The following is a 19,305-nucleotide window of genomic DNA, read 5'->3' on the forward strand; positions in this document are numbered from 1 at the left end:
TAATTTCTACACCCAGTGAGGGGCTCAAACTCACCACCCCGAGATCAAGAGTCCCAGGCCCCTCCGACAGAGCCAGCAGAGCGGCCCCCCTCCCTTTCTTTTAAAGCCAAACAAACTTAGGTTCAAATCCCAGCTTTTCCACATAACGAATGACTTTGAATAAGACCCTTCATTTCCTCCGACCCCAGATTTCCTACAGTGAACTGGAGCTGACTGACTCCACCTCAAGGAGCCACAGTGACTGAGATGCTGGACACACAGTGGAGAGCGTAATGTTAATTCGCAACAAGCCAACCAATGCCAACAACTTTGCTCAGTTAACTACACAATCTCAAATAAGAGTGGAAAACATACCCCACAGTCTGGTTAGGCTGCATTTTCCCCCCTTTTCTAAATACAGTTTCCTCCTCCAAGAATGGAGCCTCAACATTCCCCCTAATACTTTGGGAGTTACTGAAAGTTATTATGGCAACAAAACTAGGCGTGTTTGCTGAAAAACATGTTATTGCCTCAGTGTTGCCACAGATCTATTCAGTTCATGCTCTATGAAAAATCCTGCTCTTGGGGGCCAAACAGATGGAATGATAAAAGGCATTCTTTGCAATACCAGCTGAGGCTCTCTCTGCCTTCGCCATACCTCCTCTCCACAAGCTGGTGGTGGGTTATCAAGGAGGGAACATATTGCGTGGAGCACTGGGTGTGGTACATAAACAATGAATCTCGGAACACTGAAAAAATAAAAAATAAAAAAAAAAAGAACTACCCACCAATCTCGACTGTTTATCCTGTTATTAAGGGAGTACCTTGTCAGTGAACACGTGTAAGGGTGGCTACCAATGATGGTGTGGCCATGAGGACAGCAATTTCCCAAAAGATCCTTGACGCAGAATCCTTGATTCTGACTTATTTTTCGATAAAGTAGTAGTTGAAAATTTAAAAAAATTTTATTCACAAGCAGGAATGGAAAATTTCCAGGAAGATAAAATTAGCCATATAACCAGGTTTGGAGATGTACTTAGAGGATTTTATTTTACTTTGTGGTGGTTGTTCCCTAAGTGGAAACACATAAAGAATAACACCTACGTGAAGCATACTTGAAAAATTTGGTATTAAATCTCAAAATTTTTACCAAACCAGGATCAACCAGTTCTTTAGAGATGGCAGGCACTTTCATTCAATCAATAACTAATTATTCAGCACCTGCTGGGTAGTGGGCCCTAGGCGAGGTCCTGGTGAAAGAAAAGTAAAAAGACAACAGGGCTCTGGCCTGTATGTGATCAGGAAAGACAGTCAACTAGCAAGCAAATAAATAAGACAAAAGGAAATGTAGATAAAAGTTTTGAGACTTGAGAAAGTGGAGTGTATGGGTATTATAACGGAAAATAACGGGATTTCTACCTACACAGGTGAGCAAGGAGGGCTTCGGCTAGAGGGGAACCTTTAGGCTGGGATCTACAGAATGACCGGTTTTACGAAGAAGTGAGAGGTGGGGGTAGAGGGTATTCCAGGCACAAACGCAGAAAATACAAAGATCTTGAGGCAGGAATGAGAGTGGTGTGCTTTAGGACCCGAGAAAGGCCAATGTGACCAGCTCCCCAGCTCGACGCTAGGAAAAGGCAGTGACTGGGTCATATGGATCATAAAGTTTGGTTTCTATTTTAAAATCAAGAGGAAGCTTTCAAGGAGTAACAGGGGAGAGGAGAGAACTAAAGAAGTATGGAAGAGAACCAAACTGCAAGCAGGAGACCAGCAAGAAGGCCATGTCAATAATCCAGGCAAGAAATGGTGGCAGTTTGGCCTGGGGCAGTGGCCTTGGAAATGGAGAGAGAGATAAAGATCACTGCGTAGTTCAGAGGTAGAACTGGCAAAACTTTCTGAGATTAGCAGTGGTAGGAATCCAGGACAAGTCCCAGATTTCTGGCTTGGAAAAATGAATGGATGGTTGCAGCATTTGGGGGGAAGCTGGTGGAAGAATGAAGTCTGAAGGAGGACTTGGAAATTCACTTTCGGTGATGTTAATTTTGACGCCCGTGCCACACCTCGCTACCCATCTATGGTTCTTCCTGCAGGCAAATTAAACCTTTAACACTAGCCCTTCTATTTCTTCAGGTTGTCACCAGCCACAGTGTTTGTATTTATTAAGATACTTGTGAAAAGTGAAAAAGGTCTTAAAACTGAGTTCATACTTTTACTAATATTGGGACTTTTCACTGATAAACTGGCTGCCTGACGGTGAACTTGGGCTGATGTACTGAGGACTTGTTTCTTGGGCATCTTGAAGAATATAACCTTGGGATGTTGTTTCTTTAACCAAGAAGGAAGGTAGGTAGGTAGGTATGAAGGAAGGAAGGAAAGAAGGAAGGAAGGGAGGGAGGGAGGGAAGGGGAGGGTAAGGGAAGGGACAGAAGGGGAGGGTAAAGAGGGAGGGGAGGAAGGTAGGAATAGAGAGAGAGAGGGAGAAGAAGGAGAGGAGAGGAAAGGAGAGAAGAGGAGAGGAAGAAGAAAGAGAGGGAGGAAAGGAGAGAGAGAGAAGGAAAGGAAAGGGAAGGGAAGGGAGAGGAGGAAGGAAGGAGAGAGAGTAAGGAAGAGAGCGGGAGAGGAAAGGGAAGGGGAGGGAATGGAAGGAATGGGAAGGAAGGAGGGAGCACAGGAGGGAGGAAAGAAGGAAGGACGGTGGAAGGGAGGGAGGAGGAAAGGCCAGTGCTTTAATTCTTCTTTTTAATGATTAACACTCTTGTCTCAATGGTGATAAAATACCAGTGGGACTGGGTGGATGGATTCTGAAGGAAGCAAACCGACTGATGAGCTACTTGAAAGCCTAACTGCAGCTTTGAAAATCCTTCCAGCGCACAAACCACCCTCCCTGACTTTTCTTTTGTTGTGACAGCAGTTCTCTCTGCAGCTATGCGAAGAGAGTGTTTATCTGGGACAGTTTCCAAACGTGTCTTGCAACAGAATCTTGCTATAAAGTTAAATTGTGTGAAACTAACAATGATTTTTCTACATGCAAGGGAGGCTAGAAATATCCCAGACAAAACAGAAGTGAAATGAGCACAATCTGTTTCCCATCTTTAAAATAATTCTATTTCCAAGAGGAAAGTAAAAGTTTAGAGTTTAAAAAAAAAAAAAAAAAGGGACACTGACCATAGATCTAGGCTGAGTGGCTGTATGTACTCAACTGATCATATTCTGGCCATTTTTATAACCCACTGGCAATACTACATCAATTCAGGCTATATAATGACCGCTGAGTTCTGGTCATTCTGTTCATAGTGATACAGTCAGTATAATTTTTCTCAACTTCTTAGAGTTGGTGTGGACTTCAAGAATCATGCTTTAAAGACCTGCGTACGTCTACCCACAAAACCCACCACGCCCACTGGAAACAACCACTGCTGCTTAAATATTTCACTCCTGCAGGGGCACCTGGGTGGCTCAGCGGGTTAAGCCTCTGCCTTCGGCTCAGGTCATGATCCCAGGGTCCTGGGATCGAGCCCCACATCGGGCTCTCTGCTCTGCAGGGAGCCTGCTTCCTCCTCTCTCTCTGTCTGCCTCTCTGCCTAGTTGTGATCTCTCTCTGTCAAATAAATAAAATATTAAAAAAAAAAATTTCACTCCTGCAAAAGGAAATGCATTTTATTCTGAGCATCAAAAAGGGGATGACGGGCCTCCCCTACCCCCGTTGACCTCCGCAGCCTCCTTTCCTGCTGTTCACCTCGTCACACTTTGCACACTAGAAAATATGTGCAATCCCCTCCCTCGAGTGTGGGTGGCTTTTAGTGACTTGCTTCTAAGGAACAAAATCTAGAAATGTGGTCAGGTCCTAAGACAGACCTCCACCGTGCTGGGGCGCATGCTCACTTGCTGGCACTCCCTCGCCCTGCCCTCTCTCCTGCCCATGCTGAGGAAGCAAGCTCCCCTGTCTGAAGCTGCTCTACACAGGGGACCCCATGGCAAGAAAGGGAGGGACAAACTGAGGACTCAAACCAATAACCCCATGAGTGAGCCGGAAGCTGACCCTTTCTAATCTAGCCTTGAGATGACTGCAACCTGTCAGTGACCCTGGGCCAGGGGTCCCAGCAAAGATACATCCAGACTTCCTGCACATCCAAGCTGTGACAATGATGATAAACGTGCAGTCCTGAGCCACTATTTTGGGATAATTTGTTATAAAGCAGTAGATAACCAGCCCACTCCCCTTACAGGGTGGTCGCAGGGATAACATGAGGTAACATAAAAAGTCCTGAGCAAAACGCCTGAGGCCACAGCAGCCACACCATGTTAGCCCTGCCCTCCTCCCCGCTGCTCCACCGCCCTGCTCCACCAGCTCCTGGCCACCATCACCTCACATCTGGATCCCCACAATGGCTTTGCAACCGGTCTCCTTCCTTCCCTGCATCCGGCTGGTGATCCTCCTCAAAAAGCAAACATAAAAACTTCAACAGCTCCCTATTTCTCAAAGGATAAAAACCAAACTCATATTCCAGGCCCCCAGGCTGTGCCCATCCTATTTCCAAGCTAGCTCCCCATTCCACACTCACATCTCAGCACCATTCTATCAAGATTAATCTATTCGCTCTATCCCAGATACACTTGGTCCATTCCCACCAGCATCCTCACTAAAGGACGCATACCTATTCAGTACATATTCCTCCTTTCTCCTGAATTCCAAATGCCACCCTATCAGGTCACTTCAAGGACCATTCAGGACCAACTTCCTCTGCTAAGCTTTTCCAAACCCTACCACCCCATGATAATCTTCTCCCTTGCCTAATTTAATATGTACTACTTTGATATTTAAAATCAGACATGGGGGGCACCTGGGTGGCTCAGTGGGTTAAAGCCTCTGCCTTCGGCTCAGGTCATGATCCTAGGGTCCTGGGATGGAGCCCCGCATCGGGCTCTCTGCTCGGCAAGGAGCCTGCTTCCTCCTCTCTCTCTGCCTGCCTCTCTGCCTACTTGTGATCTGTCTGTCAAGTAAATAAATTAAAAAAAAATAATAAATTAAATAAAATAAAATCAGACATGGGGGGCCTGTGTGGCTCAGTTGGTTAAGTGTCTGCCTTCGGCCCTGGTCACAGTCCCAGGGTCCTGGGATCGAGCCCCACATTGGGCTCTCTGCTCAGCGGGGAGTCTGCTTCTCCCTCTGCCTGCCACTCCCCCTGCTCATGCATGTGTCCTGTCAAATAAATAAAAATCTTTTTTTTTTTTTAAAGATTTTATTTATTTGACAGAGATCACAAGTCGGCAGAGAGAGAAAGAGAAGGAAGCAGGCTCCCTGACGAGCAGAGAGCCCGATGCGGGTCTCAATCCTAGGACCCTGAGATCATGACCTGAGCCGAAGGCAGAGGCTTTAATCCACTGAGCCACCCAGGCATCCCAATAAAAATCTTTTTTAAAATAATAAAATAAAATCATAGAGATATATAATCTGAAAATAGGCAGAAGCAACTTCAGAAAGCATTCATTTTATGGGTAAAGAAACCCAGGCTCTGAGAGGAGAGGGACACCTGAATAATAACAGGACGAGGACCGGAGAGGGACACCTGAATAACAGGATGAGGACCGGAATTCAAGCTTTGAAACTCTCACCGTTATTTGATTCTAGAAACATTCACCAAGTGACCATTATGTATAGGGCACTACAAAATTTCAAGTTTCTACCAATATGTCATTCATACATTAAATCAGTAAAAAAAAAAAAAAAAAAAATGACTGAATGCTATTTACCAGATACTCTGCTTAGAATGAAGACGTTGCCCACAAGGAATTCAGGGTAGTAAGAACACAAAAGGCTAAAGCAACAATTACAATACAGCTCAACAGGGTGTCTGACCGCAGGTTCTGGGAAGACATAAGAAAATCACCTACATACTCTCTTTGGTCCTGCCCTCCTTTACTCACCCATTCAGTTTTATAGACAGAGAGACAGACTTCTCACTTTTCTAAGGAGAGCAAGTTAAAAAAAAAAAAAGTTCTCTCAAAGTAACTCACAGCGAACACCCGGAGTACCCATGCTACCATGAAAAACAACATTTTTCTAATGTGGTATCAGATCTGCAAGATTAGATCTATTTTAAAAAATCCTCAAATATACATAATCTCATTACCCTTTTTTTAGAGTCGGTGTTTAGAAGTCAGACAGATCCTGAGAGTCAAACCCTCAGTTTTCTGTTTATTTGCTGAGTGCTCGAATTTTAATTTTCTCATCTGCAAAATGGGAGAAATACCCACCTTGCATGGTATCTGTGGGAATTAAAAATCCTGTCTTTCCTCTTAACGTCACAAAACAAACTGAGGGTGGCCGGGGGGAGGGGGGTAGGGAGAGGGTGGTGGGATTATGGACATTGGGGAGGGTATGTGCTATGGTGAGTGCTGTGAAGTGTGTAATACCTGGAGATTCACAGACCTGTACCCCTGGGGCTAATAATACATTATATGTTTTTTTTTTAAATTATTAAAAAAAAAATCCTGTCTTTGACTTTTCCAATGAAGACAAATGGCTAACAGACACATGAAAAAATGTTCATCATCACTAGCCATCAGGGAGATTCAAATTAAAACCACATTGAGATACCACCTTAATTAAACCAGTTAGAATAGCCAAAATTAGCAAGACAGGAAACAATGTGTGTTGGAGAGAATGTGGAGAAAGGGGAACCCTCTTACACTGTTGGTGGAGCCACTTTGGAGAACAGTGTGGAGATTCCTGAAGAAATTAAAATTAGAGCTTCCCTATGACCCTGCAATTGCACTACTGGGTATTTACCCCAAAGATACAGATGTAGTGCAAAGAAGGGCCATCTGTACTCCAATGTTTATAGCAGCAATGGCCACGGTCGCCAAATTGTGCAAAGAACCAAGATGCCCCTCAACGGACGAATGGATAAGGAAGATGTGGTCCATATACACTATGGAGTATTATGCCTCCACCAAAAGGATGAATACCCAACTTTTATATCAACATGGACGGGACTGGAAGAGATTATGCTGAGCGAAATAAGTCAAGCAGAGAGAGTCAATTATCATATGGTTTCACTTATTTGTGAAGCATAAGAATAATATGGAGGACATGGGGAGATGGAGAGGAGAAGGGAGTTGAGGGAAATTGGAAGGGGAGATGAACCATGAGAGACTATGGACTCTGAAAAACAACCTGAGGGTTTTGAAGGGGCGGGGATGGGAGGTTGGGGGAGCCAGGTGGTGGGTATTAAGGAGGGCACATATTGCATGGAGCACTGGGTGTGGTGCAAAAACAATGAATTCTGTTATACTGAAAAGAAATTTTTTAAAAATCCTGTCTTTCAAGTAATCAATACAGAATACACCGCATACATAACAAAAATTGTTTCTGATAACTAAAACACATTCAAATTTAATTAAGTGGGCACTGATTATCAAAATTTATCATAAAATCCCTGTGGTTACTAACTCTCCAGAATAAAAGTGTACTTTCAAAAATTTTTCTAGTATTGTAATCACTGCACAATCTTTTTACTATTTTTGGCATCAACATTCTGAGGATCCGTTGTGTACTAGCTGCTACGTGGAGAGAAAAATGAAAAATAAAATCCTACATTTAGGAAGTTTAGGATACAAATGAGAAAACGAGAGAACAGGTCTTTGTTCAAAGCAAGCAAATACCTTCTTGCAGATTTAGTCATGAAGATACCAGATGCCAGAATATAGTTCAGCTTAAGGAGGTGTAAGCTTAATGATCAGAACAAAATGGGATCGATTAGGAAAAACTGTATATAACAGACACATTACAGTATAATATATTCCTTTTCAGGTTAATTTAACAGGACTTCATATTATGTGATTATTCTTCAGTTTTCTGAATTAAAACTGTTCAGGTGGCCATAAGGTCTGGAAACACAGACAAATGTACATAATAAATAGTTTAATGATACTCCAACAAATGCTCAAAGAACACGCTGTTCCTCACTAGCAATTCCTGGTTCAACAAGACGTGCCAAACTGCACTGAACAACGTGCACTAAAGCGGTATTTTCACCAATCCTGGTACATCCACCAACAATGCATCACCAAGGTGATTTGTTGTCTCATTTTCACTGAATAAATTTGTGTCCCTACGTACCCAAGAAGCAATCAAGGAAGAAGTATATGTTCTTGGTTTCTGGACTCTGTGGTCACCTATATTTCTTTTTTAAGTTTCACCTCCTAGAAGTCTTGCAAACATTTTTGCCATTCATATTATACCAAGAAAAAAATGAATACTAAAAATGAGATAACGGAAAAATAAAATTGATTTATTTTACTTTTAAACTTCACACAGCATTTTACTGAAAATGAAGTGCTTTTTAATCTATGAATAAAAGACTCTCTAAATGACACTCAGGATGTTTTACAAGTTTGGGTTTTGTTTTTTTTTTAAGATTTTTTATTTATTTGACAGAGATCACAAGTAGGCAGAGAGACAGGCAGAGAGGCAGGCAGAGAGAGAGGAGGAAGCAGGCTTCCTGCCGAGCAGAGAGCCCGATGCGGGGCTCGATCCCAGGACCCTGGGATCATGACCTGAGCTGAAGGCAGAGGTTTTAACCCACTGAGCCACCCAGGTGCCCCTACAAGTTTGGTTTTAAGATAGATTTGAATTCACAACAGGTCTTATGCACAATGATTTCAATCAGTCAGGCACTCCAAACACAATGTGGAGGTGTAACAAGCATGTGATGAGTTCGTAATAGTCCAAGGGTATATAAAGACCTTTTTCAAATATGGAAAGAAATTAGTCTTTCTATAGTATTAACCCCTAAAAGCTATTCTCCTTTATAGACAACAATATTATTGTCAGTTTCATACACTTTTACTTTATAAAGAACTCCCAGAGGAAGAAATTTCTGGAGGTTTTCCCAGATATATACAGCCACATTTTCTGTCGTGCTGTAGAAAAAAAAAGGAAAGAAGATCAAAGGCAAATAAATAAAATTTCATTTTTGATATTTATAGAGAACAGAAATTCTAGATTTAAAAGATAATATTAAACAAAACTTCAGAAATCACACAGCATTTGACAGCAATTATTCTTTCTTACTATCTACTAAGGAAAGCTGGTCACACTCACCTTACAACATCTGCAAAGTATGGCACATCCAGATCCAGATTCTTATGATCGAGGGGCTTCATAATTGCCTCCTACATACAAGACGAAGGAAAAACATCACTCGTTCCATTTAGGGCTCAAATTCTGAAGTGTTCTATCTTTGCCCCTAAACCTTACCTCATCAGTGAGCCACTAACTCAGTACTTCTAAGTACTCTGTCTGTGTCTCACTAAGCAACACTTAAAGTTGAAAAATAAAGCAAGGCCCGGATCTCCATAAGGACTGGTTCTCCTCATTACTAAATGCAAAGATGTAAGAAATCAAAAAGTACAGGAGAATTCACTGGAGCTTTCTTGTAACCAGCCATTGCGGTTCAGAACTGAGTTAAACGCTTCTTGAATTCTGTCCAAAAACTTACCAAAAATACTAACTGCTAAAAATACTTCACCACACAGTCTTCTCTTCAGCCCAATGCCACAACGTCATTAGGACAAGGATCCAGTGAGTACCACTTTACAAAGCAGACTAAGAGTTAAACTATGTAAGTAGTTCTAAATTTCCACTATGAGGAGTAATTTAAGAAAGATCTTGGACTCTTAGGAGAAAAAAATATAAAAGTATGTGAAGACTGTTGCTTCCTAATACGTGTATATATTAACATAATGTTTTCCTTTGTCAGTGGCAAGAACAGTAATTGCCTTATTTTTCTCACTTTTTACTTTCAGCTATTGTACAAAATCTAAGCATTTGTGAAACAATCTAATTTCCCAATGGTGTGTTTCTCAGAAGGGTACATTAATAATAATAGTAATCATTTTTTGAGTAAAGCCAGAACCATATGAAAAGAGTCAAGCCTCAAACCAAATAGCCTTTAAAACAGATCAGATGAAGGGCAGTTCCAACATGGATACCAAGAAAATACCTGTTTTCCTCTTTGATTCCAATTCATGTCCCAACTTTTCTTTCTTTTTTTTTTTTTTTTTTAAAGATTATTTATTTATTTGATAGAGAGAGATCACAAGTAGATAGAGAGGCAGGCAGAGAGAGGAGGAAGCAGGCTCCCCACCGAGCAGAGAGCCCGATGTGGGGCTCGATCCCAGGACCCCGAGATCATGACCCGAGCCGAAGGCAGCGGCTTAACCCACTGAGCCACCCAGGCGCCCCCCAACTTTTCTTTTGAAGCTTCTTCCAAAGGCCCCTTCTGAATTTATAAGCCACGATGAGCCACTCTTACTGATGGGATTGCATGGTATCCCTCAGGTACAAAAAGTGGGGAAGAGCTCTCTACAAAGAACCTCTCCTCCAGCACGCGGTCATATGTTTGCATGGGACGCCTCATATTTCCTACACTATTGTCGTGTATTGCACAGCACTCTGTGCATATATATTTAATGTCCCCAGTAAATGCAAAAACTCTGTCTTTATAGCTTTCCTAAAGTACCTGAAAAACACTGCTGTCTGTTCATTCACAGATTATTCTTTTTTTTTTTTCTGAAGATTTATTTATTTATGAGAGACAGGGAGCATGCACGCACATGTATGGTCGGAAAGGCAGAGGGAGAAAGAGAATTCTGAAGCAGACTCCCCCCTAAGTGCAGAGTCTGATTTGGGGCTGATCCCAGGACCCCAAGACCATGAACTGAGCTGAAATCAAAAGTTGGTTGCCCAAGTGACTGAGCAACCCAGGCGCCCCTCTGATTTATTTATTCGACTAAAACTTACCGAGCGCTTATTATTGTTTGCCTCCTACAAAGGTAACATGAGCACTCTGTGGACAAGGGCTATGTCACAGTCACCTCTGTACTTGGTACTTAGCTCAAAAACACGCAGAGCAGGCAAAGTTGCTGAATATATGGATGATAAGTACCATAGAAGCAGTAATGATCATTAACAGCCTTTTTATGAGACAAATGTCAGATTTTAGAACAAGAGTAAGGAGCAAAGTGGGCACATGGGTGGCTCAGTCAGTTAAGCATCTGCCTTCGGCTAAGGTCATGATCCTAGGGTCCTGGGATCGAGTCCCGAGTCAGACTCCCTGCTCTGCGGGGAGCCTGCTTCTTCCTCTCTCTCTGCCTGCCTCACCCCCTGCTTGTGCTCTCTCTTTTAAATAAAATAAAATCTTTAAAAAAAAAAAAGAGTAAGGAGCAGAGTTTAAGAGAAGAACCAAACAAAGAGGTAAAATGATGGAACAATAAGAATAAAGCTGGATAGGAGGAAGTCCGTTCCCAACTTTGTAAAAGACTAACCCCACGACCTAAGGCATGTCAGTGAACTGTTTGGCATTCTCAATCTTAATCTATGGAATGAAGAAGTTGGTTTGGATAATCTCTAAAGTCTCTGACAATGCAGGATTTCTAAAATGATATGGTCAACAAGTCACTAATTGAACTCCTTCTTCTGTGTTACCCCTATGGTAAACTGCCTCAGTGAGTTTATCATAAAACTAGAGTGAGTAACACAGGGTAGTGTTAAAAGCTATGATCAAAAGCGTAAGGAAAATCCAGAGAAGGAAAGGAAAGCTTCAAGGAAAAAGCCTTATCTTGAAGGAAAGGCAGAATTTGTTAAACGGAGGGAATGAGGATACACCAGCAAGACATACAAGATGAGCCTGTCACTGTTATTCCCATCATTGCAATATAACTGTAACTTATTTCCTTTAAATCACCCAAGCAACTTTAGAAAAACATGAGAGTAATTCCTCCAACTACTTCCCTACTCCCACACCCAAATCCATTCACAAGGTCATGGAACCTCTGGAGATACTTGGTTGGGGAGGTAATGGGGGGGGGTATCAAATATACCTAGAGGACAGTACATAATAAGCAACCAATATGTCATTACCTCCATATACTCTTTGAGGTCGGTCAAATTCATAACCATTCCTGTAACAGGATCAATCTAAAGAGTAAACAAAGGTGAATGTTAGTATAATACGCTCTTCGTATTTAAACCTCTGTGAAATTATTAAAGGCTGTACAATGTGCAAAACTTGTCCCCACATCTGCCTTCATCCCCAGGACATTCATCGATCTCAGTAAGGAAACACCAGGTGCTCCAGGAACCCCTTTCATAGTCCTGCTCTTCTACCTGTCCACATAGAGCAGATTAAAGATAACCCTTTGGGAGAGGAAAGGCCTAGAACAGTAGCAGCTCACCATACACAAAGGACAACAATGAAGCAATACTGATTTGAACAGAATTTTTCAACACAGAATCCATCACGGTGGCTGAGAGGGCCCACAATCTGCACAAATCACACAGATCTTTTCAGCACGTACCTCTCCATGCACTGTCACCACAACTATGGGAAAGAAAACAGAATACCAAAAAACCACATGACTTTCAACAGGTAACACCCAAGCGCAAGTTAACAGTATAACTTAAGTGTTAGATTTCTGCCCTGCAAAGCTCTATTTATATTTTTCCCTCAAACAGCTGTTCTGTTAGTTAAGATCTTTTTATCAACCAAAGCAAGATCAGCCAAGACAGAGAAGCTCAGCAGGAGCTTTGGCTAAGCAGAACAGCCCAGCCAAGGCCAGAAAGGGTGTACATTCGGCTTATGATGTCAATGCACTAGGTAGGAATGTCCACTAGGTAGGATTGAGATGCTGCTCGATCACTGCCTGCAAAAGTAGAAAATGTACAGAAAGACATCCAGCTACCCACCAAGCTGGACCAACACTGGGCAGGACCTTTCTCAGCAAGCAAAACCACTACTGGGCCTAACATTCTGATCCCTTCACTCACACAAACATATATAGTTTATGGTAATGTTCTGTAAGTTAACAAAGTGCTTGTATGAACCATTTGAAAAATGATGATCAGAGTGTTTTACAAACTAGTGACCTGTATATGTATTTTTCAGCTCCACATAAACACCATTAGGTATTACGTGATAAGTGAGCAAACTAAAAATGACAAATATCATAGATCAACTATGATATTTATATCATAGTTGTAGCAGTAACTAAACTAGAAATTCTGATCTTCTGACATCTTTTGGATCTTTTTACTCTACCGAACTATATGCTGCTGATACTCCATCGCTTACAGAACTGTTTTTTGAGATACCAGCTTTATCTCAAAGAATTAAGTCTTGAACACTCACATAAATGATTTTCTTGGAACACTGCAGGCAGTTTTAGACTCAACATGTTTTTCTGCCATACAGCATATTCGTAGCCAATATCTCCCTTTTGTCAATCATTATTTACTCAAGGAATACAATCTAATGTTTTTAATACAATCTAATTTTAACATTAGCCTGAGCAATACCTAATGAGAAGGAAGTAGGTGCCAAAAGAATCCATTATGCACACAAACACCAAGGGGGGGGGGCAGATTGTTTAAACCATTCATTATCTCTAACAGAGCAGATACTTGCAAGGTAAAACTTAAGACACATCCAACCAAGGCAACAGATTTTTTTCATTCTGAGCTTCCATGTAACTTCTCATTCAAGGCTCAAAGATGCTTTGTCCATAACGTTTCTTACTCAGTAAGACTCTATTTGCTGATCACACTTTCATCCTTATTGAAAGGGCCAAAATTTCATCAGTTTCTCTCTCACCTTTATAATTGTGCCCATGGCCATTTGGATTGTTGCATTTCCCAAACAGCTTCAAATTTTCTTCATTACTCAGAGATTTGCTGACCCAAAAAAAAAAAAAAATTTTTAACATGACACAAGTTCAGACACTTTCCCTGTTCCCTACATTTACTATTTGCTCTAGCCTTTGAAAAGCTTCACAGTTTATTACTTTAGCTCACCAAATGGAGAGTCATAAATCAACTTGATTTCCTTAGTCCACTTTCTGGCAGGAACCAGTGTATGTCCCCTCATTGGGCTACCGTAATACAAATGAGTGTAAACGAAGTCCACAGCCTTGTTCCACAGCAAGATTCCGACTGATCTGCTCAAGGCCTTAAATTTTTCAACTCAACAAACATTTACTGGGTACCCATTACGTAGTAGACATGGACTGAACAAAGCAAGGACACACAATGATAAAAGATGCTTGTCTTCAAGTGGCTTAGAGTGAAGGAGAGGGGAAGTGAGTTGGGGAAAATGGGAGGCAGAGACCAACCATGAGACTGTGGACTCTGAGAAACAAACTGAGGGTGATGGAAGGGAGGGGCGTGGGGGGTTGGGTGAGCCTGGTGGTGGGTACTAAGGAGGGCACGTATTGCATGGAGCACTGGATGTGATCCATAAACAATGAATCTTGGAACACTGAAAAAATAATTTAAAAAATAAATCCCATTTCTTCTTAAAAATGATTACATGATCTACTACATCTCCTCTTTAACAATCTTGCATTATTATGCCTGAATTACTGCCCACTGACTTCATCAATCCATAGAGCAGTATTCAAATTAGGTAAAAACTTAAAATTACAATACTCAACTCTAGTTCTGTCCAGAAAAAAAAATTTTAATTTTTATGTCTATAACTGTCCAGTCAACCCTGCATCTTCAATGAGTCCTTCTATGTGTGAACGTACTATTACCCCACCCCTTCCTTTCTGAGTCTCCCCCCCTCCTTTCTCCTGCCCATCCACTTACACTTAGAATGCTACGGTTCACAAAGCCATAGCACAAAATTATCTCACTGCGCCCTCAACAAAACTGGGCAGATGGTGCACTCCGCACAGAAGGCGGGGTCAGGTGCTCCTTGATCGCTGCTGCATCCCTGTCACCTAGCACAGGACCTGACACGCTCGCCACAAACACCTGCCCAGTGAATGAATGGATGGCCCTTGTTAGAAATTACTGTCCTCGTTCTACAGACAGACGTATGCTGAGGGCGGAGCTTGCTAACGAGAGGCACAACTCCCCCACATCGACTCCTCAGTGCAGTCAAGCAGTCCACGCTCCGGGTCCAAACCCCGGCAGTGCTCCTTGCTCTCCGGGCTGCCTTCGGGAAGGGGACGCCTGGGTTCATGACACCTGTGGTAAGAAGGGTATACACCTGGGTTGCTGTAGTGGTACTGGTGACGATGACTGGCGCTCCTGGCACCTCACACTTGCCGAAATGTTCCCTGACACTGTGTCACCCGGGCTAGGCGAACTGCTCTGGGAGCTACTGCAACCCTTCGCGATCCACTAGGGAACGTGAGCGACTCCGGAGCTGCTCCAGGGCACCGAGCCAGCGGGGGAGCCTTCGGGTTCCGCACGCAGGGCCGTACCCTCGGCGGTCCGCTCTGTTTGCCACCGCACCCCCACGGCCTCCTCTGGTCGACTCCGGCTGTCACCGTCACGGTGGCGCCAGGGCGGCCGGGGGCGCGCGTCGGTTCTCACACCTGCGCTCCCGCACCCGGGCCCCGCCCTCCACCGTGGGCATTGTGGGCGCACCCCCACCTGTGGAGTCGGTGGGTCGCGCTGAAGGTAACGAGGCGAGACACTCGCGCCCGGGGGTGCCCTCCCTCGCCGGCGCCCGCCATGCTCATCGCCTTGTCGCCTCCTTCGGCTGGCGGCGGGGCTCAACGGCAGCGCGGCCGGCGGCTGCGCAGTGCGGCCGGCGTCCTGGGACGCACTCTCGACTCCGCGCTGCGACTGGCTCCCTCTGCTGGTCTGGAGGCAGTAAAGCGTCCGGTACTGTGAGCCTCTTGGATAGGCGGAGTTGGGATAAGGCAAGCCTCCCAGCGGCCGGTCGGAAAAGGTGGGTGGGACCTTAGTGTCTTTCATTATACTGACTGCTGAGCCTTAGGCCACGTAGGCCTGAGCACACTTTGGGTATTGATTGCTCCTGCCACTCCCTTCCAGAAAGCCCTAGTTACAATAACCAACACTGACTGAGCCCAGGGCCAATCTACTTATAACCTAAAGGGAGCGGGAATTTCAGAGCACGGGTGGGAGCACTTGGCTACAATACTACTTTTGCACGGTTGTAAAGATTCTTCCTACTGAGGAAAATTCTCAAGCTTTATCATCCACATACGTGAAGCCATTTATCACAGGGTGAACACATGCAGTCGTGAACACACACACATTAGCGATTCTCTGTCCTATGTTGACACCTCTGGAGTGAACCAATCCTGTCTCCTCACACCTATTTGTAAGGACTATCCAAACTACTTGTAGTTCCAGTATTATGCACCTCTTTTCTCCCTTTACTAGCTCACTAAATACTTAATAGCTAACCATGAGGCTGGCGGTGTTCCAGATACTGGGAAGGATAGATTTAATCATGAGAGTGGCAGGCATATGGTCCCCAAATGGTGATTTCTCTCAAATGTCTCCTGTCTCCAGCTACATACTCTGTTCTGCATGAAATTATGGTCATGAAGCAAACATTCTTAACACATTTTCAAATATTTTTATTCTCTCCCCCGTTGGGCTGTGAAGAACTTCAAAGAAGATAAACTTGGGAGATACCTGAGATAGACACTATCTAGTTCAGTCCTCTCACAGACAGGAAAACATGGGCCCAGATAAGTGAATTATTCATCCAAGATAACTTACAATAAAACAGTATTTCCGGAGCACTGACCACATCAGGGATAAAATACTTGACTCATTCCAAATGAAGGCTTAAGAATCAAAATACAAACCAAAGGAATTTCTGAGAAATTGCTATAGTTATTTCAGTAAAATATGGCATGACATTTGCAGAGCTCTCTAAATGTTTTTATTAAGGATATTTACCTAATTTACCCTCAGTGATCCTTTATGGATTCAACCATGTCCCCCAAAATCAATGTGTTGAGCCACCCAGTACCTCAAAATATGACTCTATTTGGAATAGGGTTTTTGCAGATGTAATTAGTTAAGAGAAAGTCACAAGAAGCCCTAGTCCCTTTCCCCTTTCCTTATGCACCACATACTCCCTTTCCTTAAGTCTCTGGACACTGATGAGTTACCAGTTGGGCTTAGGGACAGGAAGAGGCCCTGCCTAGGGTTTGAAACTTAGTCATATGCTCACTCAATTTTACCAGAACTCTCTGCACTGGATTACCAGGCACAGGCCTACTACAAAATACCATGGATTCTTTTTTGTCTTCTCCTTCAAGAACCTCAGCAGAATTTGGGCATCCTTGGGCCAAAATTTTTAATTATACCGCTTACCTTTATATGTTTGAACTTCACTCCCCGTGATTAGGATGGAATTTATAGAGGAAAGACGTTATCAGCTCTGCATACTTCACAGAAGTCAGCTAGAATCTCCTCCACCCTTTAGATCCAGATAAGATCTTAAACAATCTTCCATGTCTGGTCTGGGGGAGTACAATGCCTTTTTGAGGATTTCTGTGAGATATATTTACGTTCTCTTACAATGACTTCAGCCTCGAAGCTCCCACATCTGGTGTATTAGCTGTATTTAGGCATCTTCCCGCCATTCTGGTACCTGCTGCTTTTGCTCTCTGTTTCATCAAGCCAGACACAAAACTTAGAACTTTCACTTTATTGCCACAATATAAGCCATTACCTGTGGCATTTTTGTACCTGTGGGAACACTTCACTGGAAAGGACAGGGTTTATGATGTCTGTAATAACTCTGAAGATACTGGGAAGAAACTGGCTATGCTGGTCTGGGGCTGTGCACAAGCCTAACCGTGAGTTCACAGATGCCCCAAACTAGGCATCTAGGAGGCTTAACTGGCCCCAGGCTGGAGTTAAGCAGAGGGAGGAAGTATAACTGAAGGAAAAGGGAACACGAGATCTTGAAGTTGTTGGCAAGAGTGTGGTTTAAGTGACAGATGTAGGGGGATTTGGGCTGTTGGTACAACTGGGCATGGGGCGGTTAGAAATGGGGAGATTATATGGCCTCTGGTGCCACCTGTTGCCCAACTGAATGAAGAACTACTACTTACCAGTTTCTGGAGAACTATATATGGAGATTAGAAGAAATGCCTGATTTTAGTGACGTTCCACAAAACACCTTCCTAAGGCTTAGCTAGGGGCAGGGCAAAAGGTGGCAGTCGGTGGTTCAACTACTGCGGTGTCTGTGGACAGCAGAAAACCAGTTTGGAAGAAAGCCTCTGTTAGGGCCAATTTAATGTTAAAACCTGTTTAACTACTAGGGCCTGCTTAGCCAGAGCGACTCCATATTGCCTAGGTAGCCATATTGTCGTTTACATCCACGGACTTCATTCTGGGAATAAACGCCCCAGTAGTTCCTGGTATGATTCCGGGTATCGATTCCGGGAGTAAATGCCTTAACAATAGAAGTCACCTACCTTGGGTCTGCGGTTACGCCCTATACAACCAGCCTGTGAGATCGGGAGGGGGTCGCTCTCTTCGGAGGGGGCCCTGGCCGGTCAGTCTGATTTCCAATGCTTGGCATAGAATAAAGCTTCACATAACTTTCACTTTGTCTCCGTCTCGTTCCCCTGGCCGGCCAGTCTAACGTCTAATGCTTGGCATAGGATAAGGCTTTGCATAACTTTCACTTTGTCTCAGTCTCATTCCTTTGATAATGGACCCCAACATTCTGGGGGCTCGTCCGCGATTAAAGGACGAGAACTGAATCAGCATCAGAATTTCTGTGAAAAGCCTCCGGAGGTAAGATCTTGAGATTTTATCCTGCAGGATCTGGTCTGTCTGGTTGTGGAGCTCCAGGGTATAGCCACTGGGGAGAAGCTGGATGCAGCATTGCTCCCCAGGGCTGGAGTGGACGTGGGGACGCCCCATCCCTCCACTGGGAGATTGCCAGGGGGTTCGAGTCCCCCAGGCTGTCAGGGGACCTGTCAGGGGGTTCAAGTCCCCCTTAGGCAGTCAGCGGACCTGCCAGGGCGTTCACGTCACTCTAGGTGGTCAGGGGGTTTGAGTCCCCCAGGTGGTCAGGGGACCAAAAGAAAAAAAAAATCCCCACCAGTGGCAGGTTATGTTTTTGAGTTGGGATTATATCTTGCACACCCTTAGACTTGATATCTGGTTGAGGAAGGGCTGCTGGGTCTGTTCTGCAGTTGTCCTTGTTTTGTCTTTTGTTGTCTGTTGTGTTGTTTGTTATGGTTAAAAAAATGGGACAAGTGGAGAGTAAGGGACCTATGACATCCCTAAATCTTGTTCTCCAGCATTTCAAGGATTTTCAAGGTAAAACCACCCAGTTGGGTGACAAGGTTTACCCAGGAAAACTCTCTAAAACTGGGAATCCTTTCTCTGCCTTCTGGCAGCACTCCCCCTTCTGTTTCTGCACCAACTTGGGTGTGGCCTGCATAACTGGCCTCTAGACCATCCTCGGTGCTTCCTGCACCATGGATCCTTCCCTCTTCACTGTCAAGGAGCAAGAAGAGCAGCCC

The 19,305-nt window shown here is 43.8% G+C and overlaps 1 protein-coding gene across 2 annotated transcripts in view; it reads right to left on the bottom strand.

Annotated features, from left to right (window-relative positions):
• Positions 1-18,163, bottom strand: part of PTS (6-pyruvoyltetrahydropterin synthase) — a 21,737-nt gene extending 3,574 nt beyond the window's left edge. Inside the window, exons 1-6 of one of the 2 annotated variants that reach the window (XM_046016328.1) lie at positions 15,425-18,159; positions 13,635-13,714; positions 12,343-12,365; positions 11,906-11,962; positions 9,086-9,156; positions 8,258-8,904 (exon numbers count right to left, since the gene is read on the bottom strand). In XM_046016328.1, coding sequence (XP_045872284.1) covers positions 8,781-8,904; positions 9,086-9,156; positions 11,906-11,962; positions 12,343-12,365; positions 13,635-13,714; positions 15,425-15,513 — 444 coding nt within the window. In that variant the 5' untranslated portion in view covers positions 15,514-18,159 and the 3' untranslated portion in view covers positions 8,258-8,780. Of the gene's footprint in view, positions 1-8,257; positions 8,905-9,085; positions 9,157-11,905; positions 11,963-12,342; positions 12,366-13,634; positions 13,715-15,424 lie in introns of those variants that run through there. The other variant, XM_046016327.1, reaches the window with a different exon arrangement.
• Between the last annotated feature and the right edge of the window lie 1,142 nt (positions 18,164-19,305).

The sequence above is a fragment of the Meles meles genome, chromosome 8, assembly GCF_922984935.1.
Source record: "Meles meles chromosome 8, mMelMel3.1 paternal haplotype, whole genome shotgun sequence".
Taxonomy (NCBI): Eukaryota; Metazoa; Chordata; class Mammalia; order Carnivora; family Mustelidae; genus Meles; species Meles meles.